Source organism: Solea senegalensis, linkage group LG12 (genome assembly GCF_019176455.1).
Source record: "Solea senegalensis isolate Sse05_10M linkage group LG12, IFAPA_SoseM_1, whole genome shotgun sequence".
Lineage (NCBI taxonomy): Eukaryota > Metazoa > Chordata > Actinopteri > Pleuronectiformes > Soleidae > Solea > Solea senegalensis.
Window position 1 is genome coordinate 6,703,636 of NC_058032.1, and position 26,632 is coordinate 6,730,267.

At 42.1% G+C, this 26,632-nt stretch overlaps 2 protein-coding genes across 4 annotated transcripts in view; one reads left to right on the plus strand and one right to left on the minus strand.

The window, feature by feature from the left end:
• The window catches only part of f9a (coagulation factor IXa), a 104,586-nt gene that overhangs the window by 43,320 nt on the left and 34,634 nt on the right, over positions 1–26,632 (plus strand). The window lies entirely within an intron of this gene.
• Positions 1–26,632, minus strand: part of fgf13a (fibroblast growth factor 13a) — a 76,454-nt gene that overhangs the window by 27,924 nt on the left and 21,898 nt on the right. For 2 of the 3 annotated variants that reach the window (XM_044039934.1, XM_044039933.1), the window contains exon 3: positions 11,943–12,110. The exons of the other annotated variant lie outside the window; for it this stretch is intronic. In XM_044039934.1, coding sequence (XP_043895869.1) covers positions 11,943–12,110 — 168 coding nt within the window. The remainder of the gene's footprint in view (positions 1–11,942; positions 12,111–26,632) is intronic. 3 annotated transcript variants of the gene reach the window in all.

Sequence of the window (26,632 nt, forward strand, 5' to 3'; positions counted from 1 at the left end):
GAAATGCTATAAATTAAAAGATGTATTTTATGCTCTTTCAAGTCGCCTCCCGCCCCCTGATTAGCCAGAATGCACGTGGTGAAACGGGCTCTTGTTGCAGCAAAGTGGGACATCTGGTATCAAAGAGACATCTAGGAAAAGTGCTGCAGCCAAAATATAGAAGCTCAGACTTTCTGAGGGTTTGGATTAATAATGCTGTGCTAATTATACACACCGTCTATAGCGAGCGCGGTCCTAGGCCCAGAGAGTGATGTCATGTTGTCCTACATATCACTTCCCAATGTGACACATCAAGGAAGGGAATGGAGTGAGATTATTTCAGAGGCATCGTTTCAGACACCAGCTGACTTAAAACTGTCAGCTTGCTGATGGAGACACAAAGGCACCAGTGGGACTCGCACACAAGGTCATGCTCGTTGCTAATTTTACCGTCTTCTGTGACAGACACTTCTTAATTAGGATGATAAAAGAAACTCTGACAAATATCAAGGTGTCTCTCACCTCAGAATCATCCTTTCATATACGCTGTCTGGGTAACTGTAACTATTGTGCAGGGAGGTCAAAATGTGCTGCACAGTGAACTGCATGTGAACATTAATGAAGCTCATTTTAGTCCGACCACACTCGCTGGATTTCCCCTGCCGCTCGAGTGTTTCCTCGAGGAAGGTGGCCGCGTACAGCAGCGACGAGGAAGAAGATGCTGGGAGTAAAGCGCTCCTTCAACTGCTGTGTTCACAGTAAATGATGAATTTAACCCAGTGATATTTGGGTTGAACTAGATTATGTATGTTCACAAAAAATCTGAACGTGTGTACGCATGCCGCCGTGATTGAGTGGTTCAGACTGTCATGGATTATTACGCTACACTTAAAAGCCCCGACGTGTTAGGTGGAACAGATCGGCTAAGCTGCAAGTGACACGACATGAGACGTGACTCAACTGCTGTGGGAGTGGGTGGGTAAATAGGTCATGTTCCCCACCCGTCTGAGTATCCCACTTTTCACTCTCGCTCCCTGTGTGCAGGCTGGTGAAGTCAGCAAACGGCCACAATCAATGCAAAATAATGACAACGGATGGCGGCGGCCCAGTGTTTAGAGCCTAATATGTGGGAGGAGCTGCGCCCAACTCTACAGAGGTATGGAAAAGTAGGCCAAAACACAGCAGTGAAGAAGGGGACGGCTCTCGGTGGCTCGTACCGTAGCACGCTCGTACTCAAAACACAGTGTAGATACAATTCTGTGCGTCCCTCACTTGCGCTGATAATGTCAAGCTTTAAGGCAACTGAACTGTTATCCTAGCATCCATTTGACTGTCAGCTCTATATTAGAATAAAAGTGTCACAAATGTTAGCGCACTGGCAAACAGCATTGGTCATATGCATTCATTTATGCCTGTTAGGGACGGCAGTGGAGCCAGCTGGGCGAGTGGTAAGCCTACACTGTGTTGTGTATTTCTTGAGAAGCTCGCAGGACGCGTTCAAGTGCAGCAGACGTTTGATTCTGAAGTGTCTGCAGCTGAGCAGCATTTCGCCTTCCTGAGCTACAAGATGTAAGCCGGGGCGTACACAGCATGACAAATGTGGCTCAAAATAGAACATAGAAACATTCAAGATAAACAATAAAATTATGATTGTAGAAGATTGAATGTGACTACGTTTTTTAAATACAGCCACTCGATTCCTCAAGTCCGGGCTATTTAGAAGCAGCGCAGCGAGATATATTTATTTGTCTCTTTTGATTTGAGTTGTGAACGATAGAATATGGAAACTCTGTGTGCAATATTCATGCCGCCTTTAATCCCGCGGGTCTTTATGAATCCATCAAAAGGGAAAAGTGATCCAAAAAATTGAAAGGCAGCACATACTGTACGTTCTTTACTGCTGGTGTGTGTGTGTGTGTGTGTGGTGTTGTGTTGTTTTCACTTTATTCCTGTGACAAATAATTGTCTGACTCACACGCTGAGCCAACGATGTTTTGTATGGTATTGTGTGTGTGTGTATACACTCACTATGTGTGGAGATGCAACTTCCAGCGTCTCGTCTGTACACTTTTCTCCCCGCTTTATGACACCCATTGATGCTTTCCACTGCACTCCTGCGGCATCCACCTTTTTAGATTAGATGAATTTGAGCACCGTTTTTTTGAGAGTTATAATGTTTTTCTTTGAACAGCTCAGATATAGCAGCAAAATGTCCTTCGTTCTCTTTGACCCCTTCTATCAGACCCTGTGGCCAGATCGACCCCTGGCGCATGCAGTCAGAGGTTATGCTTCACCATGATTGGATGATGTCACTGAGCCCTCCGCTACCAATTGAAGAACTGGCGGCAGCAACTATACAAGGATAAGTTCCTGCTATAGCACAGCTGCTGTAGTGTTGTGATGCACCTGCGACAAACACAGTCAACGAGTCAGAACAAGTCTTTCTCAATCCAAAAGAAAATCACACTCCAATAGCCAAATTGTGTTTTCATTAGTTTAGTTTATACAATTTGTATCACTTCAATTCACAAGGAATCGCCTTTAGACCCCTTGGTTCACCATCTCTCTCTCAAACGCCACCCACTGTCGGCGATTGAGGAGATAGAATGAGGAGATTAGGACACATTAACCAGTGCTTTGGCTTTCAGGAACACAGATTAGAGATGAGAGGCTGCAGCGTGACACTGGCCTGCATGGTGTGAGCGGTGATGGCTGAGGCGCTATCGTCGTCGCTGCTGCTGAGCGGCTGCTGAGCGGCTGCCCTGCCTGTGTCTGTCTGTCTGCGTCTGTCTGTCTGCTTGCCACCCATTACATCATAGGGAACGTGGATCTAAGGCCTGTGATCTCCTACTCACACATACTGACAGAACAGAGCCAGGAGCACATTCATGTTTTTATCATCACACTGACTACAGAACGCTTTTTTCAGACCCGTCATTACGTTTTGGGACATTTTAAAAAATGTTTTAAAATGTGTGTGAGTGTGTGTGTGTGTGTGGGGATGGGGCTGTGGCCAGAAAGACGAACAAATAGAGACAGTTGTCAATGTGTTCTTCCAGAGCTTGATGAGATGTGCGCGCCGTCTAATTATCTCTCCAGCGAGCCAGTGGATTAGTGAGCGACACGTAATGTCTGCCATAAGGCCCCGCTGAACGCATGTAGCACGTACTGTACATGCGTAAAGATCAAGAAGCCAAAAGGTCTTTATTTTAGATCTAGATTTAACACACAAAATCCAGTGTTCATCTACAACTACAGTGTTTTTTTCGCCCTCTAAATAAAACTTTTTGTTTTTCTTCATTTGAAATTGTTTATCCACTATTTCCACATGCAGTCAATTGTAAAAAACTGCCAGATATAGAACAGTTATTCTGGAAAAGTGGACAAAAGCACAGGACATTTTCTGGTTCCCTTTTATGGTTAAAATAAGGCTTAGGTGTTAAAGGGTTAAGGGGAACTGTACAATTCTTGTATCATCCAGGCATGTTATCCACACTGAACTCTAAAATGCTATTTTTAGAAAACTGGTCGCAGAGTGAAAACAATCTCAAATTGCCATCCGTGCGTTTGTGGTTTTACAACCAATACACAACTTTTGGAAAATGATGATGTCATAGCCTCTCTTGCTCTTACATTTGCTGCTGCTATCTTCATCATTATTGTCTTTTTTTTATTCTTGTGTTTGGAGTTTGTTTGTTTGTATTCCCCGAGTATGCCTGGCTTCATGGGATCATCCTGTCTCTTGTTTCTGTGACGGTAAACACTGAATACTCGTTGGAATAAAGCTTTGACAGCGCACAGGCTTCATGCACATGCTGCCATGTTTTCAGGTGTATTTCTGTAGCAGCAGATGTGATTGATCGGTCAGTGCATGTCATTCTTAAAGTGCATCTGAAGCAAATGCTTCACACATCATTTATATATATATACATACATATATATGTACTCTGAAAAGAGTTTCTCTCCAGTGGTCTCTTCAGGGGATTTTTTTAGCTGTGCCGATTTCAGACCAGAGCCATTGTTGGCGTAACTTCTCCTCAAACCCTCAGAGTGCTTTATGGGCTCTTTAAGTGTTCACTCTTGGACAGAAAGGACGGAGCTCCTCCAGCAGACGTGCACTTGCATAAAACTTTAGTGGGGGGGGGGTGGGGTCAAAGTAGGTGAATGTCGAGTGAATGTCACACAGGAGGTGTGTTTACATTCATATTCTGCACAAACACTGACGGACAGCGATGCTCAGCTGTTTAAGTCCACACTAAAGCGTGCATGTTTGCACGTAATGTGCATGTTTGGCAAGGTGCTTGGCACCGGCGACAGAAGAGATGTTTTTCATAGCTTCACACGCACTTTAATTGCCAGTGACAGTTATTTGTGCAGTGATGACTCGCTCCCTATTAAATCCAGATAGGAGTTGGTCTTCTTCTTCTTATCCTAAAATAACTCCCTTGGCACGTCGCCGTGATGGGAAGACTCCCCGATATATTGGACTTTGAAAGTGCTGTGCTTTTCAGTACTTTAATTTGGCACTGATTGCAGTATGATACGCGTTTGAGCGGGTGCCTGGACTGGACGATGCATGGGCTGTCTGACGCTGTATTTTTTTTTCGCACTATGTGCAATCATTTTACGTGAGCGAGCATCCTCCCGCGTCTCCGCATCCCCTGACAGCTGAGGTCAAGCACTGCCGCACACACCCAACACAACACCTCTCTGTTGTTGTTGTTGTTGTTGTTGTTGTTGTTGTTGTTCTTTATTCAGTCCAGTGCACCAACCTGTCTCACCTCATCGCTCGTCTGCCTGATTTAAAATTAGATTTGAGTTTATGATAATGACTTATGGGCCTCCTGTTTATGGCACGCTGATGCAAAACAGCCGGTGTTCGGTGAAGAGAAAGGAAGAGCAAGGTCGTGAGAGTCGGGAGTCGCTACACTCTGCTGGAGCTTGTAGACGGTAAAGGGCACATCACTCAGAGTCGGGGCTCATTGGACAAAACACCTGGTTTGGGATTAATGTTCACCTTGGTGAACAAAACGCATGCTGGAGGGAGCCGAGGAACAGGAGAGCACTGCCAATTAGAGCCGCAACTAACGATTACTTTCATAATCGTTGAATCTGTCGATTACTTCCTTGATTAATTGTCCATAAAATATCAGATAATGAGGTTCTTAAATGTCTGTTGAATAACTTGTAATGATTTCTTAGTTATCCAGAGCAAAGAAATGAAGAAAATACTCCCATTTAAGAAGCTTAAACAACTGGAAGCTAAACAACTGTTTTAATCATGAAAAAAGCTTTGAACCGATTAAACGATTATCAAAATAGTTGTCGGTTAATAATCGACTCATGGATTAATTGTTTCAGCTCTACTGCCAATATGAAGAGAAAGCAATGATTGACAGATCATGAATTATGACTGCATTAACTCTGAAATCACAATAGAAGTGTATTATGTATAAGCTTATACTGTGTATATATATATATTTAAATAGCATTTCTGTGTTATTTTGCATACATGTTTCCCATGTTTTTGGGATGTGTTTCGGATAAAGTGACCGAGGACTGATTATCTAAGTTCTAAGCCAAAATCACACTAAATGGACGGTTAGGACTTAAAAATAACCCACTCAAATCATTTGTCCATTCGATACAGTGTCAGAAATACTGTATCAAAGGCTGTCAGATAAAAGCATCTTCTACGTCTTAAGAACAAAGAAGCCGAGACAGCAACTCTTAACAACAGGCAAAGGATTTAACCATGGAGTCTTTTTGTGTGTTACAGTGAAGTGCAAACAGTCCTCATAACTTTCGAGTAAGTCTCCTGAGTGAACATAGAAAGAGGAGACAGCGCAGGCGAGAAGAGTGGAGTTATTGTCTGTGTTTGTGACGGAGAAAGGAGCGAGCTGATGAATAACGAGTAGAGAGGCGCGCTGCAGTGTTGGCACAGGACCAAATACTGTGCATCGTATGCAGCCTTTGACTGCGATCGTGTGTGGAGTTTTATACTCGACAGTACGGGGTTAAATCCGCTATCATTGCATGTAGCCAGAGATGCTAAAGGCGTATGTTCCTCTGCACAAACAGTCATTCAAAATACCTACCAGAGGAAAAAACGCATCAGTTTCCTTCATAATGGAAAAGAAGTTCTTCATGTAGGAAAAACACAAAAGAAAAGTTTACATTGAGCCACCGTTGATCCCTACGTCGAGATGCTTCACGCATGGTTAACATATTACATGACTATGTAATATATACTGACTCGCTCGACTGACTGTCCCTTTTTCGAGGTTGATTTAGAGCTGACCTGTTTTTAAAAAGGGATCTTCACTGAACAAACAAAAATAAAAGGCCACGGCCATTAGTGTGACATAAGCCGGGATTTTGGTGTCATGCTGGGTAAAGGGTTTTGTCATAGTTGAGTCGCACAGTGAGAATGACGGAGACTACAGCATTTTATTTTTACCATAGACTTGGGTTTGAACATTTCAGCTTTTCCTTGCAGGTATTTACATCTGGATCTGATGCACAACGTAGATGATGGCACCTTCTGGTTTTGTCCAGTCCAACCTTTTAATGATGCCGATTCAGATTTCAAAGGAAGAATAATGGACGGCTCACAGGGCCGATGACTTTCTCCAGCAGCGCGGCACACTGAGGCAATGACATGCTTCCTGAGCATGAGCTGTACATCTAAACCGCCGCATTGTGTCACTCAATAAATAAATGATTAAGAAATCAATGCGCTGCGTTTGTGAACAGGAGGTGATTTGCTCCTTTACCTTATTATGTATCTGTGACCGAGTGTGTCACGAGAAGAGGATCCGGGACGTTGAGGTGAAATAAAGAGAAGTGCTAATTAAGTTGACAGTGATTAAATGTAATGGGCCTGGCAACTTTACTTAGCTTCACTTCTCGACTTGTCTCTTGAGTAGTTTCTCATTAATGTTGCCATGTACACCCACTCCTGCTGTTTGTCTGTGCCTGTAGTCCAAGCCCCAGTGGGCCCACAAATTGAAACGGTACAATTTCAGGTTAAATCTGAGGGGATTTTTGGCCGTGATGACCATTTTTTTTACAGATGGAAGGATAATGATAACGATTATGACAATGACACTCAACCCTTTTCTCTTTTCTCATAATCTGTACCAGTCTCTTGATAATTTGATAACTGCACAGTAGTTTTTTTTCTCTTCCAATAATCAGTTGTTCAGATGACAGAGGTCAAGTCTCACCCCTACAACAAGCGACAGTGCTGATGTGTGTGACATTGACGCTGCCAGCGTACTCTCTCTAGGCACTGAATCACATTATCGCATGCATTATTTATTCATGTGTAGTCTATTTATGTATTGACGTCAACAAACAGAGCTGTTGCTTCGGCGCGGGAAGACAGAGCGTAGAAATGGGAAAAAAAACGAAAATGAATCTCGCTGTTGAACTGGGGCACGAGTGCATCCCGAGGCTGCGTGTTTGTCTTGTGTCAACCTTCCTGTTGTGTGTGTGTCTGTGTGTGTGTGTGTGTGCGTGCGTGCGTGCGAGGGCCCCCTGAAATGTAATTGCTTCACATCAACTTTGTGATGAATTACTGCGTATGAGTGAGTGAGTGAGTGTGGGATATGGATGGGAACGATTCATTCCCCCCACACTTCTGCTTACATTGTCCCAGCTGAGTGGGCAGCAGATGACAGATGAGTTATTTTGTTAATAAGACTAAAAGTGATTACGACAGTGGGCTGAATGTTGTGCAGCTCAAGTGCTGCGGACCCTTCTTTTCTTTTTTTTTTGTTTTCATCTCTTATGGACAAATAACATTACTGACTTCATTACACAGCTTTACATATTTAATCTGAAAGCTCACAATTAACCCTTAGGGCCGGGTTTAATATTAGTCACACTCGTACCGTGAAGCACAGAAAAATTTGCATTTTAAAAGCAAGCTATTAAAAAAATATCATACATTATTATGTTCTACTTTTCATTTAGCTTTTTTTTTATCAAATACTAATACATTTTTAAATATTTTAACCCTTTGAATGCTAGGTTTTTGTCAAAATGACACCATGTTTTCAGATGAACAGAAAATGTGAATTATTTTCATGCATGTTGAATTATTACAGCCTGGCAAATGTCAATGATTGAGACAGTGCCATCGAGTGGAAATACTATGTTTTTATGATAAAATGCATATATTATGCTTTAATGGAAGTGAGATCAAAAATTGCAGTTTTCAGTGGGCCATTTTTTGCACCTAGCGGTATGAGTGTGACACTTGTTTGTACACAGTGTATTTTAGCCTTTACTGGATAGCTTTTCTCATATTATTGGTCTGTCGTGTGTTTTTTTTTGTTTTTTTTTAATTTATGATCAAATTTTAGTTAAATGTTTTTCAAAAATATTTCCTCATGCTTTAAACTTGTGTGTTCACATCCCTCTATGGGCACCAGTCTCTCTACAGTGTGTACATATTGCACAGCCTGAAACTATCAACATACACATTGCTGCAGTCATTTGAATTATGGATGAGATATTTACATGTCTGCCCCTTAGGCACCATGTTTCTTTTCTGCCGTGAACAGGTCACAGGGGTTTGAGAGTGAAGTGAGGATGAAGAGTCAAGAGGTGGTGACAACAGACTGAAGCAAAGAGAGAGAGTAAGCTACTGAGCAAATAGTTTGACAGCAGGCGGGGGGCAGAGAGAGAGAGAGAGAGAGAGAGAGTCCAGTGTCCTCTGTGTTCTTTAACACTCCATATACACCTCTGATGTTACAGGAGTTCTACTCTCAGGTGTACAGTCCGAGTCAATGTGCTGCTGTTATGATGTTCTGCTGTCTCCAGTGGCTTTGGGAAACCAATATCTTGGTCTGTATCATGATTATGAAGCTAAATCTTACAGGTCTTGGTGTCTATGGGATTCAAAGAGTCTTTATAGTTACAGTATATAGTAGGGATGGGACAATACCACGTTTTGTCTCTGATACCGATATCACAAACTCAGTCCGATACAGTCATTTTAGACCATTTATGAACTTTGAAGCCTTAACAACACATTTGTGCTGAGTTATTTCAAAGACGTCATTCTCCAACTGTGCATCAAATATTGTTCTTCCAAAAAGAAGAAATAAACATTTTTACATAGTGAAGCATGCAATATAATATTTAATATTTTATATATATGTGTGTATGTATGTATGTATGTATATAAATATATATGTATGTATGTATGTGTGTATATAAATATATATGTATGTATGTACATATATGTATATATGTATGTATGTATATATGTATGTATGTATATATATATATATATATATATGTATGTATATATATATATGTAAATATATATAGATTTTTTGATTGTATTGAATTACACATTTGTATCTGTCTAATATCCGATCCAGTGATTTTGACCAGTATCGGACCGATACCAATACTGACCGATACCAATTCCCATCCCTATTGTACAGTACTAATTTCATTATCCAAATCAATAGACACAGCCATTAATTCCTTCTCCAGATGATATAATATGTTGTGTTTGTAGACAGACACCAAATTATATGCTCAGTCACAGCAGCCAGGACTCCTATCACAATCGCTGTATCAGTCAAAATAATTGCTACATGAATGTCCTAAATTTCATTTACGGACCAGACGGGCAAGAAATATTAGTCGTAATGTTTGGCTAGCATAGCACAGTTGCTAGGCAGCTAATGAACTCTAATTAAAAGAGTTATTTTTTTAAGAGAATTAAAAGAAACAAAAGATCCATACAGTTATCTGACAACTGGCCTATGAGCACAGACGGGTAAAAGCTTCCCTCCCACCTCTTTTGTACAGGATCCATCTCTGTGTGATCTCTTTGAGGCTTTTTGTTGAGGTTTTGTGTGTGTGTGTGTGTGTGTGTGTGTGTGCGCGCTGAAATCCACCTTCAAACTCAACTCAGCATTTAGCCACCGTAGTGTGATTACATCTAGGATCCACAGAAATGATGACAATCATAAATAACACATAGCGACACACAGCAGTGGGAATGTTGTTGCCACAGTAACAACTTGACAAGATTGACTTCCCTGCTCAGATCTCACACAGCAAATAACCTTCTTGTTCTTCTTTGCAAAACAAATCTCCTGAATTATCAACACACATAACTAAATACAAGCAGACGGATTGCAAAATGAAGTAGAAACCTGAAATATGAGTGGAGGCTCCATCCATATAGGGTACAAGGAGTCATGGGTTTATCAGTCAGTTGTGGCCTTCAAAGACACCAGATCTCAACCTATACACCTGTGGGAGATCATGGAGCAATGTGCCATATTTGACAGCACTCTGACGCGTCATCAAATCAGCAAACAGGGGATTATATTTTTGGAAAATTGATGCTAATCCCTCCAGTACAGTCGAGAGATTTGTAAAATCAAAGCCAGTAAGAAATAGTAAAGCTGTTCCATTTTATGAAGACGCCTAATATTTGTTTTGTTTTTCCTTTCATTTTGCATCTGCCTCAACATTTCTGTACTCTAAGTGGTTTGTCTCTGCATCTGTGCAGCCGACTCCACACATGGTTAAACACATTTTCCATTGACATCATGCATCAAAATTAATGACATCTTCATGATCAGCTTACATAAGCACCCCCCCTCCACCGCTTCCTTGGTAAATTCAGTCACGTCCGACTGGAGCTGCAGCCAAACTGAATAATACATCTGTACGTCTCTCGCCAGTCCTCTGCTGGAGATTCTAGTTTTTATCTCTCTCTCTCTCTCATGCACACACACACACACACACACAGAAGAGCATGTTCTTGACTTTCTGGACTGTTACACAGACAACCTTCAACTTAACGGGCGTTTCAGTCGAGAGGTGCTGCGCTACATATGACCCTCTTTAGAGACATCAGAACATGGTGCAATACATAGCAGAAAACGCATCAGCAGTGAGACAGTTCATATCTTACCTAGCAGGAAGTCTGCAAAAGAAGGCAATTTCTACAGTCTTAGCACTCTATTGGGGGTGATGATAAATGAGGCATTCAGAGAGCCCGAGTACCAGACAGTGCATGATATGGTTGCATGCTTGCAGCACAGAGAACATTTATTTATTTATTCTTTCGTATTGTTTACTCTACCGCACATCTTCAACATGTCTAAATGTAAAGGCAGACAACACAAACAGGATGCAGATTGGTCGAGCTTTCGCCAAGCGTTAAGGGTGGAAAAAGAAGTGGAAGTGTAGACGAAGGTGAACAATGTTGCATGATGGGTACAGTAATCTTAGTGAAGAAAGTAGAGAAGAGCTACAGAGCCACAGGCAGACGTGCAGCTTACAAGAGGAGGGGATTTGCTGACTGAAGCTGAGTATCACTGTTTAGTCATAGAATATGAAAGATTTCAAACTTGCATAGTCTTCAGCAGGGGAGGATAAAAGATTTATTCTGTGCGGCCAGTGAAACTATCAAGCACATGCTCAAATTGCGAAGTCATAGAGCTCATTAGGGCGGCAGCTGCCCCTTTTTTGTTTTGCACTTTGTTTTGCTCTGTGCATGCGCCTCGGGCTGGCAATGACCAAGTTAATGGTTTTCGGATGAGGGGGGGGGAGCTACAGATGCTATGCTCCTCAGTCCAACATGGAGGGTGTGCACACAAACACACACACACACATACACAGGACAGAAGTGGCCTCTTTGGTTCTCTACATGTGAACACGCCCCCGAGCAGTCTCAGCGGTCTCGTATTGTGCTCGCGCACACACTGTTGTGCACGCATTCACACATTCATGCGCACACATGCTAGAGAAGCACCGCAGACGCTGTCTAAAAATGGGACAAGAATGAAAGAGAACTTAGTTTGGAGAAGTGGAGAACCGTCGGTTCACACAGAATATGAGGGGGGGACAAAATGGGGAGGAGGGAGGGGAGACGAGGAGCATCAGCAAATTAAAACAAAAAGGGGGTGGGAACAAACCTTCGGGCTCTGCACTTTCTTTGTGGACGACTTGCTTCAGGGGGCAGCAGAAGATTTCGTGACACTTAGCACGAAAGGGGGACCCTTTACTCCTTATATCCGCGGAGTGGATGGAGTCCTGCCGTAACATAATGTACTCCTGGGTACCTGGGGCAGCGTCATCCTGGACTGTGGTGGTGCCATAACAGAATGAACCAGGGTTAGAAAGCTCACCACGCACAGAAACAAAAAACAACAACAACAACAACAACAACAGCAGCAGCAAAAAACACAAGGCACAGAAAAAGGTGTCAAAAGTAGTAATAGCTTTAAATAACAGTACAACACATAGAGAGAACAATAGAACAATAAGAAAAGAAACAGGCCAAGCTCACAAAATAACTCAAATTCAAAAGACACCCCAGATAAACAACAATGAAGGCTCTGTCAAATATATCCTTGGTTGCTGAAAAAGAAAAGTAAAATGACAAAAGCAAATAGGAAAAGATTGATTTTCAAAATCCGTGTTATGTGATTATATGGTTGGTAGAGAGCAGACAGGTTGCGGGACAGCAAGGCAAACGTGCAATTAGCGACTGCATATACACCAATGCAGCAGTGATTAAACGGAGCGTTTAGGTGGTGTGTGATTATGGCCCCACAATCACCACATATCCAGCCCATAATACCATATTAGTAGACAAGCAGATGCAGAGACATGCACAAGCCCAAGGTCACGCTACTGTGGCTAGAGTTGCTTTCGTGAAGCCATGCGTTACTGTACGTTTCATAAATAAGATCTTCTTTAACAGCAATCTGCTTATTCTGTACCGGGATTCTGTGTTTGTACTGGACCTATGTCGCCTCAGATTTAATCTGTGTTCCCGGATTAGCAGATCAATTCAAGTAGATAGCACAGTATCTTCTCTTCCAAGATGTATAACCAGGATTCTGACGGAAATGTTCACATGTGTTCCCACATGTCACAGAGCCAGAGTTGACCCCATATCTACTTTTCCATCAAAGAAAAAGAATCACATAATGTATATTAGAGATATAAAAGTCAAAGTGAGGGACAGACTCATTTGCATGATATTAAACACTGTACAAACTCTAAAAAGATGGAAGGAAAAAACTCTCCTTTTTAATGACTCTATTTGGGCTTAATTTAAATAACTGCTGAGTAATAATCAGACTTGTGTGGGTGCAATGATACTGCAGCAAACTCTCTGCTCTGCATTCATTCAACACAGCACACAGGCACATGTTGGTGCCAAGCACGAATTAAGCACATTTAAACAAGTTTCTTTCATAAAACCCTTTCACAAATAAAATTTGAAACCAAAATTCATTCATTCATCTTTTTTTTAATATCTGTATCTGACGACGCTGGGGCATTTGTGCACAGACGTACCAAACTGAAGGAGGAACAAATTAAACTTGTGAAGACGGAATGAAACGAGTCTGCATCTCCTGAAGACGGCTACAACAATGAATGGGCTATTTGCTCAGAAAGAGAAGATCCACGGTACAACAGGCCCAGCCAATGCTTGACACAGGACTCCCCAATGTTCAAAACAAACACACCAGCAGGCACAAGATAATCACGATTCCACAACCGGTGCAATTAATCACCCGCTGCCTTTTCTCCTACAGGACTTATCAGTATCTCAACGTCTCCTCGGGGGTCCGGAATAACCTGCTACTCTCACACCAGCAGAAACTCCTGTACAAAAAAAACACTGATTCTATTTACCACAGCACTACAGAGAGAGTGCTTTAGAATGACAGAGGGGAGACCTATGTGTCCTTACTTCCAGGTTTATGACCAAATGCCCTGCTTCCCTGGAACCACTGAGGTGCTGCTACTGTACTTAAACCAGTGGATGAAAAGCCGTAAAAAAGGAAGGAAGTGTGCTTTCAAAGTGCTCAAAGAAAGATAAACAACAAAATGTATAAATACAGAAAAAGATGTCCCTTTAAATCACTTCTAACCTGACTCACTTCCCCAGTGAGATTATTTCCTCCCCTTCTGCCTCACTCAACTCAAAATGTGATTGGAAACAGCTACAGTGCACAAAAGTTAGGTTTATTACTAGTGCCGCCAGTTTAACGCGTTATCAACGGCGTTAGCGCAAACCCATTTTAACAGCGTCAATTTTTTTTTAGCGCAAGATTAACGTTCTTTTTGGCCTAGCAAACTTTGGAGTTTTTTGTCAGTAGTAACGTTAGAAAAACGACAACACCACACCGGATCTAGCTAGACCGGAAACAAAACAACACGCTGCACACACTTGTTTGAGTAGTAGGCTAATGTTACGTTTTGAGTGGACGGCGAGCGATGCGTGCGCTTTCGGGCTCTCCGTATCCATCATTACTCAACACAGTCCCCACATTTAAGTAATGATGTATGCAGTGTTAGCAACCACGCTGGCAGACCCCCGAACCGTAGTAAGGAGACCTCCGAAGGCCGCTAGCTCCTTTAGCTCGGATTAACTCGTTACGGCAACAACACATTAAACCACGGAAGGATGGCACTTTATTCTCAGCACTGCAGGCTGATACACAGCCTCTGTTAATATTGTGCGGCTCTCACAATAAGAGGAATAACTCCAAACATGCAGGGTGACAGAGATATTGTCTCCATAAAATAAACATCTGCACAAAGCAAGCCGATCCACTTTTCTGTGTCGATAAGAGCATTAAAATGAGAGAAAATAATCAATCATTTAGAATAGATAAGAATGTGCGATTAATCGCGAGTCAACAATGACATTAAAATGATTAAATATTTTATTATTTCTTTTGACAGCACTATTTATTACATAATGGCAACATAAGCGTGAGCATTTAATGCAGTGTGTCATCTTTATCTATGTCATGTGATAAAAGGACCAGGTTGCTGAATGTTTAGATTGATGTTTTTATGCAGACGTGACTGACACACTTTCACCGGTTAGCTGGAAAAACACCATCACACCCCCCCACCCGCACGCGCTCCCACTGGCACAGGCATTAACTCAGTCTGCAGTTGTTTACTCTCTGTCATCCTCACTACTCTGTCTGCTGCAAAGTATTCCTCAGTGGGAAACGTATAGCTGAGGTGGAAAATGCAGGTGTGGGGAAGTCGGCGAGAATCGACTTCTGTAGACTTCAATAAAGGTCTGAATCCAGTTCCCATCTATTAAGGAGCCCTCTAACCACCGGCTCATCAGGGGTAATAAAACTGAATGGATGAAGAGGTGGAGTGTTGGGAACCATCTTTTACAGCCTGTCTCCTTCATCCTTGCCCCCCCCAGCCTTGATGAAGTATGTATATTAGGATTGAAGGATTGGTGATGGATGTCACAACAAGGCCCAGGACCTCACTCTTTATCAGACCTGCAGCCACTCGCGAGTGAGCTGTCACCTACGCCCATGATAGGCAGTGATCTACAGGCAACAGTGTCGCCACCCTGGACCTTCAGAAGACTGCAATAGATGTCCTTGCCCCTCTGATAGGGATAAATCTCGAGGAGAGGAGGGTGAAATAAATCTTACAGTAAGGACAAACAGGTACAGATGGGGGGGGTTGAGGGGTGAATCTTACTCCTGGTAGTTGCTCATCTATTTAAGGCTCCTCACGAATGACAGGTTCAGGTTTCATGGCAACAGTATGGAAGATGTGCTACCTGCGTGGGCAGCATTTAACCTCATGTAGTGTTGTGCAATTACACTGCAGTGCGTATGTGTGTGAGCAGGTGTAATGTGACGGAGCATTATCAGTGACACCCAGTTCTCACAAATGCCACCGATGTCATGTTCAGATGGCGTTCAAGGACGCGTGTAATCAAGTCAAGCACCGCTGGGTTACCGGGAAAATGAGCCCCACTACACGTCCATTTATAAGGTGCAATCTGCACTTTTTGTCTACTCGTGCCTCATATCCACCAAGGAAGCAAACGACTTTCATCATAACTCGACAAACGGCATAGTCCCTGAATTAGAATCAGAATTAAGCACAGGAGCAGGTCTGTAGCCTAAGGTTTGCCTTTCAAAAATAGCTTGGCCTCGATGTGGTTTCGCAAAGAGCAGAATCCAGCACATTGTCTTCTGGGATGCCTTTGGTTTAGCGTGGCTCAATCTTGAGAAAGAATGGTTTTATTTTGGTTGTAAGTCACCTTGCAGGCGGCAGCGAAAGTGAGTCAAGTTGAAGTTTGGAGCACAGAATGAGTGTGCATTTTTATTCATACACTAACGTCTCTCGCTCACTCTCGCTCATAGATGTCACGTGATATTTTAGCCCTTTATAATCCCACAAAAATCTCTGTATAACTAGAACAACGTTAACCAAAATAGAAATTAAATTATAGTGAAAAAGTCCAGTTTAATTAGTTTAATTTGCGTTCCTCTCCTGCTAAGCTCACTAAGTATTTAGTGCTTCCAATATTCAATATTTTATGCAAAGTTTATTAATCTTTAAGTGTTTGTTTACTTCTTTTACACCATCTGACTGGAGGCCAAAGATGATTATTTATATTTTTTTTATTAATCCCCTTAGGGAAATTATTCTCTGCATTTGACCCATCCTAGAATTAGGTGCAGTGGGCTGCCACACTGAGTAGCACCCGGGGAGCAATAGGGGTTGGGTACCTTGCTCAGGGGTACCCCAGCCCTTTCAACCTGGTGGGAACTTGAACCGGCGACCTTCCAGTTACAAGCCAAGTCCCCTTTCCACTTGCCCACAGGCTGCCCCTCATCGGTCTCTTCATAGCATTACATGATCGAGTATCCACGTCCATCCCTACGGACTATATTCAGCATCCTTTTCAGTGTGGGCAGTAACTGAAACACCTTCTTTCATTTCCTTCACCGCTGCTCTGCTGTGTTTTGGTTCACGTTCAGGAGCCCGACACTTCTCAGTTGGATGGAGTCTCGCAAATTGTGTCTCTTACTTGTTCTTTCAAGTCCTTACATTCTGTGGCCAAACAACCAAACGCAGTTCTTATACTGTATGATGCTGTCTCTCTGTTTTTGTTGGTGCGCGTGTTTGCAGAAGAGAAGCGCAGTAGAGTGGGAGAGCGTGTAACACAACCATGCTGCCTGCCAATACGTCATGTCTGCGGAGATGAATGGGATAAAATAGTCGGTGAAGGCCGCGTGATAGACGCATGCAGCGCTCATTTGAAAAAGTATTGATCCGGCATCAAAGAGCGGCCATGAAGAGCCAGTTTCACCGCTGTCTGACAGCTTTCTTTGCCTCAGGGTTACACACACACACACACACACACACACACACAACTTATTCCATGTGTTTACAGGCATGTTTGTGAATATACAGTAGATGGCAGTTGGAGTAGAAATGTTGTATATCAGTCTGTTGTAAAGGAAAGGTTCCTTCTAATGATTATTTGAATTCCAAACAGAATTAAAGAAATCAGAGATAATAGATTGTCTAAATAATAAATTATCTTACCAGTAAAAATAGTTTGTGGACTTTTTTGGTGATTTTTCCTTAACTTGGTTTAAACTAAAATGATTTAACTAGAAATCACCAGGAAAAAAGTCTCCTTGCTCCACTTTTCACCCAGGAAACTATTTTTGCACCCATTAGTTTTACAATGAGTATAAATCCCTGGAATAAATCAGCCGGTTTGGAAACGTTCCAAATAGAGAGGAAAAATCAATATGACGAGGCTGTTTGTATCCAAAACCATTCAAATCCACACAATTCTTACTGTGTCGTCTCACCAGGTTTGATTCTGTGCTTGCTGCCATTTTGTCAAATGTCACACAATGAGGTTACAAGGACGGAAGGATGCGTTGCCTCATCGTCTCACTGTGGATCTGACACGTGCCGAAAGTGTGTCGCATGTGCAAAGATTAGAAGATGCGAACACGGGCGCATCGTGACGTGACAGCACTGTAAGCAGCACATGTCCAAAAAATCATACGGCAAATACAGCTATAGATTATATTTAAAAGATGAAATATAATAGATTGGAAACATATGATGACACCATTATATTTCTCATAAGAACTTTTTATTCCTAAAATTTTACAATAAGACTCATTTTAATTTAAAAGCTGTGACCTATAGCTTTAAAATTTGACATTAACTACTTTCAGATCTTTTTTTTTTAACCCATTGAATGCCGTGTCAACTCTGTTCTGTTTGAGAATAAATAGCATTATGCTACGTAATTGCTCGCGAGCAGGGACGGCAGTGACCGTCCCCGACCTTCTGTTCTGTCACAGCCCTCAGTGCCTTCACTAATGTATCACTGAATGGCTGACTAAGTGCTCAAGCCCATTCCACTCCCATCCATCGGCACAAGTTAATGTGGTGTCGGGCAGGTTCCGGCTCAGCGCCTGATATCGCCTCTGTACAACCAGAAACCAAAAACTTTAGTGATCCTTACTTTTTCTTCACCTCTCTCTCTCTCTCTCTCTCTCTCTCTCTCTCTGCATGATCCATACTTCATGACAAAATATGATAAAATGCCAACATTAGATCACCAGAGTTGTCGTAAACGTTTGAGCCATAATGTCATTGATTGTGAGCACTGAACGATGACGTTTAAGCTCCTAAATTATGACAAGCCTCTTCATTAATTGGCAGAAACTAGACCTGGATCCAAGCCTTTTATGCCAGGAGCGCTCTTTGGCAGAGCACATACAGTATGGAGGGCAAACGGCTTCTCTTGCTCTCTTCACACCGGATCAGATCCCAGATGGATATAAAAACCACACAGTCCCGCAGTTTATTAAAACACACTCACAGCCTTTCCTGTTCATTAGAGGAGGAAATGTAGCAGAGGGAGGGGGGGGCGGGGCGGGGCGGCGATGAAAGCAAGCACTATGATTTCTTTGTTATCCGTAACATATTCACATTTTAGAAGCTTAAATGATCGGAAATCTTTTTTTAATCGTGAAAAAAAGCTTCAAACTAATCGATTATCAAAATATTTGTAGATTAATTTAGTAATCCAATAATAATCGATTCATTGTTTCAGCTCTAGTTGGAAGGAAGTAATATAATATTAGCGTGTACCACTAATTTGGTATTATTGAAAGATTGAGTGTAGTGCAGAGGTCTCAAACTTGCGGCCCGTGGACCACATGTGGCCCTCCAATCAATTTCCTGTGGCCTTGCACTTACATTAAAGTGATCCTGAAAACTGTATGATAATAATACATGAGCTTGCATTAATTGCATTGTTTAATGTGTTAAATTCAAAATCTAATTATAAATAATCTTGTCTAATATTTTGAACACAATTGTCTACATGTTATTATTAATAATTCTGTTTTATTTCTGTCTGTTTTTGGTTGTTAACAGATTCATTTTGCATCATAAATGGGTTCTTTTTTGTGGGAACTGTATATCAAAACAAACACTTTTACTTTGAAAGGGTGAGCAACATCATCCTGGATAGTTTAAATTTGCAGTATCATGATGGATTATACAGATACAATATCAAGTTAAGTTTAGTTACTTTTGTACAAACTGTTGAACTATTTTTACTTTGACCGGTGCTCGGCCCCCGTCCTGACCAGCCTAGAAGTTCACTGGCCCCCAGGTCATTTTGAGTTTGAAGCCCCTGGTGTAGTGGTTTGTGACCTGGTCAGAACAAGAGTCTTTCTGCATGCTTTGCATCTTCTGTGTGAATAAGCCGGTGTTGAGCTAAAAGGAGCCTTTACATGTCCATCATATCAATGACTTCATCTTTTCATGTAAGCTGAATAAAACTGACATTACAACATTTAAGCTGTGAATAAAAAATGCACCAACAGAGAAAACGATTATAGAAGTATTACGGCTAACCCTTCAGCTATATGAACAAGTCATGGACACACTTTCAGTTAACCCAAGTGTCCCTCTCTAGCTTGGCCGTGCAGCAAGATTACATAAAGGATTCAAATCCAGGCATTCAGAAAGGGGAGATTTAGAAACAGCTAGTGCCAACACTATCTGAACCTTCAAATATCTGAGATTAGTGTTTGATGACTCAGTTTTCCTGATAATGCATTTCACACACACACACACGCACACACATAAACACACACCCCATAGCTGTCAGAGTTCTACTTCTACTTCTTCTACTCTTCTCATCTCTCGTCGAGAGGTAGATGGAGATGAATCAGGTCAATATTTGCCATGTTTTAAATATTGGCCTTAAAATCAAATTATGCGTTTTCTTTCTCAGAAACTTAAAGTTAATAATAGATAAATGTCACTAAAACTTTTTTTTTTTCCCACCAAAGGTGTATTCATTATTTATTTTATTGTATTAACATTTTAATATGTAGTTTATACATTATTTTTATTTGTTAGCATTATCATTAGCAACACTTTTTCAGATGGTGGGAAAAAATATGGGCAAAAAAAAAAAAAACGGAATAAATTATCAACCAATTATTGACTGCATTTATTTCCAAAAGTCAGCTTTGACCATAGCAAAAACCCATATCTACTGACCCAGATTATCTTTTAATAACTTGTTTTCCTTTGGTACATTTACTCTTACGTACGAGTTTCACGATCTGCACGACCCACACAATAAACCACAACAGATGCACCATGTTTGTCATTTTTGGGGGTAAAAAATAAAAAAATAAAAACATGTGCTTTGAAAGGAACATTGTGAGGTAACTGTTCACCACGCAGCTGTTCCCCCAGCCTGAATATTTCCTACCTCAGAAGCCAAGTCATACCAGCTGCTCTGCACACGCTCCCCCAAACACAGACATGGAGAGACAATGAAGGGAGCTGCCAGTGGTCATCATAAGTGGTAATTACTCCAGAATAGTTGTCCTCATGCTTTACTGTCCTGTAACGGGAGACCTCGCGCTCAGTACCAGCGGGCCACGTCGGCCAACATGGCGCTACTAACTTACACAGACAGATGTCCCTGTGATCTGTCTGTTCTTTTCTCCATGAATCAATCAGAAAGTTTCTTGTTTCTTTCTGTTAAATGGAGAAAAGTGTATAACGAGAAACAACAGAGCTTGCTTTGATTCACAAAAAAAAACTATTAAACCATCATTATCAGTTGGTGATTCATTTATTAATCATAGAAACATCAGACGACTGCCTGTAACCATATGATTTGCTGAGTTGCTGTTGCACCAGACGGTGTCCAAAAAAAAAAAAGCTGACTGTCTCAATTGTTCATCCTGTCTTATAGGAGACACACGGACACTCAGTGTGTGTGTGTGTGTGTGTGTGTACGATGAAAACAACAACCTGCTCTGTGAGCTTCTGTCACAGTGACGAGAGTGTTACAGCTGTAGCATGTAACACTCATGCTACAGCACGATGTGCACTCTGCTGACATGATGAGGTCATGAGCTCCGCTGCTCCTCCTCCTCGTCGTCGTCGTCATCGCGCTTTTCATGTTTCCCAGAGCAAACTCTCAGGCCGCAGCAGCCTCAGGGAACCTAAAAAAATGCTCCCAAAACTTTCGAGCTCTGTCAATTTTTAAATTCGCCGGATTTGATAGTCGTCATAATCGCGACAAGTCGACTAATCTGGGCAGCCCTGATATAGAGTGTCTTATATCCTTTTTTGATGACATTGATTCTTGTTTCCATTTTCACCAACTATATAAACAAAACTGAGCAAAAACTACTGATTGAATTTGTGACATTTGGAAATAACATCCCATTTTCAATGTTTGCGTTGCTTGTTTTTGTGGATCAAATGAGAGCGTGATGAATAAAGCATAGCTGAAAAGCTGCAGTTCTGCTTCTGTGCGTGTCCAAGGGACAGGGATGTTAGCAGAGGTTTTTATGTAGGATTTAGCTCAACACCAGGACATGAATTATGCAGCCGGGCCATTCAGACATGTAGCTGTGTGTCTTTTATAAATCCCTTACAGAGGCAAAGCAAGTTGAGATTTAAGATTCCTTCCGTTCAGCGCTACACAAACCAAGAGGGAGTGACAGAGAGAGAGAGAGAGAGAGAGGAAGATGAGAAAAGCAGGGAGGGTATCTCAGCAGAAGCTTCTGGCACAACCCGTGATAAAAACTGACATCAAGAGTGATGCAGCAAAAAAAGGTTAATTCTGTCCTTCCAACGCAGGCACTGCACTCAATGGATTTAAAAAAGAGAGAGAGACCCAGAGAAGGGTTTCCCCTCTCTGTCGTTTTGATCCTGAGAGAGTGTTTGACAAGAATCACTCTCAGTCATAAGCAGAAACAGGGCAGGGGGCAACATTTGTGTGAATTTAGGACGACTGAGTGGGGTCGTCGTGGAAAGCTCTGCGTGATGGTGACCAATCAAACACACAAGTGCTTTAAGTGGCCACTCACTTTCTCCTCCCAAACATTATACACTGCCATTTAAAAAAAAAAAATCACTTGAGAGCCGAGTTTGCTCTGCACGCGCACGCGTGTGCGTGTGGGCATTTAAATAACTGCGTCAAATCAGAGTGAGAGGGAAAACAACAGAGACACACATGTTTGTCCAGTGCTGAGTCGAGCTTCGGGCTAAGCTATCTGCCGTTTATGTGGTCTGAGCAGATTACACACATGCAGATGTTTAAGACAGCTGCTCTACTCGGCACTATCAAACCACCCACACATACACTGACACCTGACAACACTCACGGGTATGCACAGCTAAAATTCTGGGAATTCTGCATCATTTGGACAAGGTTTTGGTCTCCATGAGGACTACTGGTCCTGATAAGGACAATGTCTATGCCAGATAAATGTCTTAAAAGTCCACGTGGACGTCTACTCCCTTTCTGTAAGTGAGGAGCAGTTGTAAGACCAACAGGTGACCAACATGGCATTTCTGGCCAAGTCAAACTGTCTTTTATTAGAATTAGATTTATTTTGTAAAATCCCATCAGTTAAGTGTCTTTAGTTTCATTTGCTGTACTCACTTTACTGTACTAGAGGGGATCACAGGACGCCAGCAGCAGGTGGCGTAGTGTTCCGTTTCACAGCTCAGCATTTTGCTTTGTAATCGCTGCATTTACAGTGTGTTCTTTCAGTCACAGGAGTTTGACAATCAAGTATCAAAACCTTCTTTAAAGACGTCGTCAGTGGCATCAGCCTTTACTCTGAAACTCAGGGGTTTGTAAACAGACACGGCCCAAGATTCTCAGGTTCAGTTGAGACTATCAAGCGAATCAAGTGCAACACTTTTGTAAAACCCCAGTAGAACTTTTTAAGATGTACACGAAACGTCATGTATGTCGTTTTATTTTGTACCAGCAAAAAAACATGAAATTGATCCTCAACACCTGGAACGAGACGGAAGCCAGAAGCCACCGTATTATTGATGTCATGTGAGGCTCCGCTCCACGGAGGCGGGGGGGAGGGGGGGGCAGCGTGACGTGAAGGAAAGCACCAGTTGTTGATGATCCCCGTGTGAAAATGGTATTCCAGAACAGTCTTCACATGCGAGGCCTGCGGAGAATCTGGAGAGAGAGCCGGTCCAAAATGCTTCGTCTCTGATTCAGCCCCCCTGCTTATTTTTGATTTCAAACGACGTCATCGATTTCACTCTTTCACTCGTTCATTTAATGTCGGAATCGTGAGCTGAGCTGAATCCGTTATCCATCTGCACAGAGCCATTATTGTTTTCTTCCCTCATTAGTGGATGATTGTGTTTTTGCGCGTGTTTGAACAGCCACCTTCCGACGAGCAGACGCCAAGGTCGCCAAACACTGAACTGCTTCACACTATTGCAGATAATCATTACCATGACAACACCTATGACTTTAAAGGGGGAAACGAGGTGGAGAAGCTTCAGTCTAAACACTGCAATGTGACAAAAAGAAATGTATGAAATGAGGCAGTTTTACCCGAGGGGATGTGGACTATGAGCACATTTGATATAAGTTTAATGAGGAGCGGAGTTATGTGTGTAAATTATAAAACACAGCCACTCATTCAAAACCAGCAGAGAGAGATGTACAGTGCGTATGAGCACAGAGTGTTATTTACATTTAGGCATAATGGAAGACGCCTTACAAGCAATCAGAGACATTAGAAATGCTGTGCAGTGAGAGATGGCTAAGTTTAAGAAATGATGTCATAGCTCTCCCGCCGTAGCAGTCATTGTCAACTACACTATAGCGTGTTCAATAGTTGATGGACAAGACTGACTGGCTTTGAATCAATCACTCTAGCATTCTGTGTTGTGTATATAAGAAAGTATACAACAAAGAAATAGACCTGACTGGAAATAATGAATCACTGCTCGTTCAAATGCACAGATAATAATTATCATAATAATAATAATGATGATAATGATCATATCTGCCCTGTCAATGCACTCCACTTTGCACTGATTGCACTGCTGTAATATATCTGTGCTCGCGGCGCTGCCCTTTAGTCTCAGCAGCACGCTGAAAGCAAATATCCACTGTGCTACACCAGTAGAAAATGGCATTGAGAGACGGCCTCTTGATACAGCGTTCACTTCTCCGTGTAAGTGCGGTTTGTATTGTGACAGAGCCAGATGGCCCATTCAGCTGAGATGAAGAGATTCTAAGAATAAACCCAATAACCGTCGGTTGCTCCGTGATGTAACGGTGCACAACCGTATTAGGAGTGCTGCATCTGGAGTGACCCGCGCCGCGTGCGCTGATCAATAGCAGCGTGCCTCGTCTTAAATTGCGGCCAGAGTTTGACCTCGCCGCGACCCCCCGAATGTTACACAGATCAACATCAATATCACGTGGCAGTCGATCAGCGTCAAAGGCTTTTTGACGCTTTCTGCTGCTGCACTGTGTTTTCATCAGTGCTGCAACCGTTTGTTAAAATAACAGGAAAAATGGAACTGCAGCAATTTTAGTCATACAATAATTATGTTCTAGCTGCCAATGGATTGGACTACTATCCTTGTCCAGGCATGTGTCTGCCTCCACTACACTAGGTGGCGATATGCCCCCATTTCACCTTGTTCGCATTAGTAATTGACGAGTTGGTTAGCATGTCACCAACCACTCTAAGTCCTCCCACCATCCATGAACGTTAAAATAATCTCGTCATTGAGCTGGCAGAGCATAAACTCGGTCTCCTCCTCAGTCCAGAAATATACCGGTCTAGACTTCACCATGTGTTGTTTGCTGTGTTGTCGTCTTCTTCTTCTTCTTCTGTGCCTCAGTGTCTTCTTTTATTTCTGGGTCAAATCCGGGGGTAAATATGGAGAAGAATGCGCAGAATGCCGAAGCCTAAGTTGAGTCCGATTGAACGTATGCATGGTAATTCGACCTCCAGCCACATTGTCTAAGTGCGTCTGTCCGACTTTGATCAATTCAATTTTATACAATTTCAGTTACATTTAATTGAAGAGAATCATTGAATCATGTTTCTAACTTCATATATTGTAATATTTGGGGATTTAGAGTGTTGTCCAGACCAAACTACTGGAGTTCATGTATTTTATATATTGTAAGATGTAATAAAGAGGATCAGTAGCTCTAGTCCTGATGTTGGTTTAATAGTTAAAAGATATGTTCATTTTTCTTCTGTAGTACTGGAGAAGCTCAAGCACCTTTGGCGCCAACACTTCCCATAATGCAGCTGCATATTTTCTATTCCCCTAACTACCCTCCTCATTTACTGTTTGTTTAATGTTTTCTGTATGTGATATTTAACATTGAACTAAATGAAAGAGTTGTAATGGCGTATGTGGGGACACAACATGCTAACACAACCCTGCTCACAACTGCTCGACATCATGTCAGACCTGGTAACTGCTGCTTTCTCCGCACTACATCAGGTTTCAATCTAATACAGACTGGATTAGCCTTTGTCCTTCACATGACCTAAGCACAAACACTCCATTAACATTTGAAGCCATACAATCCAGAGGGACGGTAGTTCTGCACATGAAGCACTTCAGATCTGGTGCTATTCCCTTAACTGAACTTCCCCAACATAACTTAAAGGGTTATGACAACAAAAATAATAAGAGTCTGGTAGCATTTCTACACAGTGGCTTGCATTCTTTTCACCTTTAAGTGTGGAAAGGGGAACTAGAATACCATCAAATGTTATACCATGTGCCATATAGCAGAGTAAGCTTGAACAATATTTAATGTTTTCGGTTTCCAAAGTAGTGAACAAAGTGACGGCAGTGGCTTTCTATGACCTTTGCTGTTGCTAGCCTGCAGTTTAGCTAGCCACAGGGGACTGTGGGTAAAGCAGCCGGGAATGATGGGAGGTGTCGTTCAGGATTGCATCATTCGACGAAGGACACACAAATAGATGAAGAAAGACACAGAGATTCGTATTGAACTAAAGAAACGGAGAGCGATATGAAGACGGGAGAAAAGCACATTGTCGGCATGCAGGGAAATCAGTGTGTTATAAATGCAGCATGTGTCAAACATGTCGTTCTATTTACTGCACCACTAACAAATTCAATTTCAATTCTTTTATGTCGCATTTCTGCCACAAAACATTGTTCAATGGAAGTAAAAGAGGAGCCAAATGTTCTTTGGCAGTAAACATAGCACAGTGAAGTTATGTAACCTCGTTGACCTAATTCTTTTTTTTTTATGCTTGTAGCACCTGCTTATATTTTTTAACTCTCCACCTCCAGTCTCACCCCGACGCCTCAGGGGTCACTCTCAAAAGAAGGGGCACCATGGCCACAAGGGCGAGGCAAATACTCGGAAGCGATCGGCGTCACGTCACTCCATCCATCATCGCGGTCCGCGCCCTAGACATGCATTCCAAATTACTCAGTGCTCTACCCTTTG